Source organism: Oryzias latipes, chromosome 13 (assembly GCF_002234675.1).
Source record: "Oryzias latipes chromosome 13, ASM223467v1".
Lineage (NCBI taxonomy): Eukaryota > Metazoa > Chordata > Actinopteri > Beloniformes > Adrianichthyidae > Oryzias > Oryzias latipes.
This window is the reverse complement of record NC_019871.2, coordinates 1,117,029-1,119,565: the sequence shown is the minus strand read 5'-3', so window position 1 is coordinate 1,119,565 and position 2,537 is coordinate 1,117,029. Positions and strand designations below refer to the sequence as shown.

Genomic DNA, 2,537 nt, shown 5'->3' with positions numbered 1-2,537 from the left:
AAACAAACAAACAAACATTTGGTTCTGATGACAGTTTTATTTGAACCAAAACAACAGAATCATAATTATGTAAACAGATGATTGATGTGTCTGAACTGACCAGCAGAAAAACTTCTTTGTTGGATGAAGATGAAAGAACTTCAAAGTTCATCAGCGGCGTTTGTCTTTGAACAAAAGATCTGAGATCAAAGACTAAATCTGCAGCTGAAGGTGCGAAGAGGAGGATGACGAAGATGATGAGGTCCATCAGGAGGTCCGTGGCGTCGTGAATGGAGATCACGTCACACCATCATCATCTTCAAAGCTTCAGGATCATAGCACCAATCACAGCCGAACTTCAAAGGCGGGACGCAACATTACCGCCGGGAGGCCCCTGGGGGCCCCGAGGGTCTTATATCTGGATCCTGACGGATCCGGAGACCTCCCACTCTGACCATGGACGCGCGCGCGCTGTCGGACTTCAGCATCGAGCACCTCCTCTCCCCGGAAGTCGGATCCCGGCCGCAGGTGGAGGACACCTGTCTGGAGGGGCCCCTTAGACCGACCCCTGGCGGCCCCTGCCCGTGGGCCCCCGCGCCGGTCCCAATGCTGGTTCCGGTGCCGGTCTGCCTGCAGTATCGGGGCTTCACCATGGACCGGTTCTGCCCGTGCAGAGCCGGTCTCCATCATCCGAACTTCCCTGGATTCATTCCAAGCTGCGCGCTTTTCCAGCACTTCGTTCAGAACCGCGCAGGTCCGGTACCACCTTCCGGCAAGCTTCATGGATGTTCGACATGTGTTCATCTAACATGTGACCCCCCTCCCTCCCTCACAGAAGCCCCCCACCACAGCCAGGAACCACAGCAGCCGCGCCAGAAGGCCCGCATGCGCACTGTCTTCACCGAGGCGCAGAGCCGCCAGCTGGAGGCGCTGTTCCAGGTCACCGACTACCCCACCGCGGAGGCACGCGCTGAGCTGAGCGCGCGCACGGGGCTGACCGAGGAGACCATCAGGGTGAGTTCTCTGAGTTTTTCTTGGCTTTTCTCCAGAATCAGAACCAAAACAGGAGTTCTGCTAGTTCTTCGGGAAAAGCCTGATTCCCAATTCTGCCAGCCTACCTTTTTCCAGAAACACCTGCTGGAATCACCTGATCCAACCAGGCGGGGTGGTCCACCTCCAGCCAGGATCAGGGTCTTAGTCTAGAAGTGGTTCTACTACTGATACTATAGATACCTTTGGGGTGGTTCCACCCTGAAGTTGGTTGTGATCCAAACCGTGTTTCAAAATCAAATCCAATCCTCTGGAAGTTCAGGCTGCATCCCAAAAACCAAACAGCCTGATGTTCCTGCAGTTCCCGTTCCAGAGCAGCAGGAACCCAGGAGCTGGTTCTGTTCTGGTCCCTGCTTCTGCATGTCAGAGGCTTACCGTGAGAATGTTCTTCAATGGAAACCCAATTCAAGCAACAATCTCCTACAAAAACTCTTCTTTTGTTCTCCTGAGGCTCTCTGTGTCCAAACATGTGGGAGGAGCCTGACCACACTGATGCTTGTCCTATTCATGGTCCGGGGTAGTCCTGTGTGATTACGTTCCTTCCTGTTGAAGATGCCAAACCTTCTCTGGTTCCAGGTCTGGTTCAAGAACCGCAGAGCCCGGAGGAAGAGGCAGCGCAGCGCTTCCAAGGTCCGGTCTCAACGTCCCTCCAGCATCTCCTCAATCAGGTGAGGAGGTGTCCAGCCCTGAACCGAGCACGCCTGCAGCGCGGCGCCGTCCTGCCGCAGGGACTCTCTCCTCAGCTGGCAGAGTTCTGCTCAGCAGCACTTCGGCAGGGAGTCAGTTCTCGAAGGATTCTCCTGCCTGAACGATAAACGTGCCGACCAAAGACGCTGGGATGAGCCTGACCCAGATCGGGGCGAGGTTGGGAACGTCCGTCCACATCAGGACAAAAACACCTGGGCGGGTCTGCAGAATGTGGGACTCAAACCGGGAGGAGACCATGAGGAGGTCCGGTCTCCCTGGACAGCAAACGTGTTTGGGACCAAAGAACTTCATGGAGAACACTTTCCCATCCTAACTGGAGTAAAGCTTGACAGTAATAGATTACCCAGAACACGTGAGACCATAGGGAGGGGCTTTCATGTACGATGACTCAGCAGATTTCTCTGCTGGAACGTCTCCTTCCTGTTTATGTCAGCAGATGTGGAAGCCAGACCTGAAAACGTGACCTAAAGAGATATGCAACAAGCTCCTCCCACAACCTGTCAATCATTTCACTTTGTGCTGAACGGCTTTGATTGCCGACTCAGGAACAATAAAGATTCATCTGTTTCGAAACGACGTGTGTGGAAAAACCAGAGTTCTCCTCAGACCTCCTTCAAGTCACCAGACTTTTCTGGAAACAGGATCCGCGGTCTACGGTGGCCCTAAAGTCCAAATCACATCAGCAAATCACTCAATGCAAAAACACGAGAAAGATCAAAACCACATTTAAAAAACACAAAACAAATGATCAAAATAAAACAACTCTACACTTTAGAAACTGAAACACAGTTCCAAGAAAA

General features: G+C 52.7%; 1 protein-coding gene across 2 annotated transcripts; it reads left to right on the top strand.

The window, feature by feature from the left end:
- The first annotated feature begins 312 nt into the window (after positions 1-312).
- LOC105355343 (homeobox protein goosecoid-2-like) lies at positions 313-2,306 on the top strand. Of its 2 annotated transcripts, XM_020707988.2 has the most exons (3): positions 313-733; positions 815-993; positions 1,606-2,306. In XM_020707988.2, exons 1-3 carry the CDS (start codon positions 436-438, stop codon positions 1,699-1,701), a joined length of 573 nt encoding a protein of 190 aa, XP_020563647.1. In that variant the 5' UTR covers positions 313-435; the 3' UTR covers positions 1,702-2,306. The 2 variants fall into 2 exon arrangements, with proteins under 2 accessions (XP_020563647.1, XP_020563646.1); XM_020707987.2 differs by lacking the exon at positions 1,606-2,306 and having other exon boundaries at positions 815-1,579.
- Positions 2,307-2,537: the final 231 nt, after the last annotated feature.

Coding starts and splice junctions, on each gene's coding strand:
- LOC105355343 (XM_020707987.2), top strand. CDS start 436: ATGGACGCGCGCGCGCTGTCGGACTTCAGCATCGAGCACCTCCTCTCC. Junction 734..814: donor CTTCGTTCAGAACCGCGCAG/GTCCGGTACCAC, acceptor CCTCCCTCACAG/AAGCCCCCCACCACAGCCAG.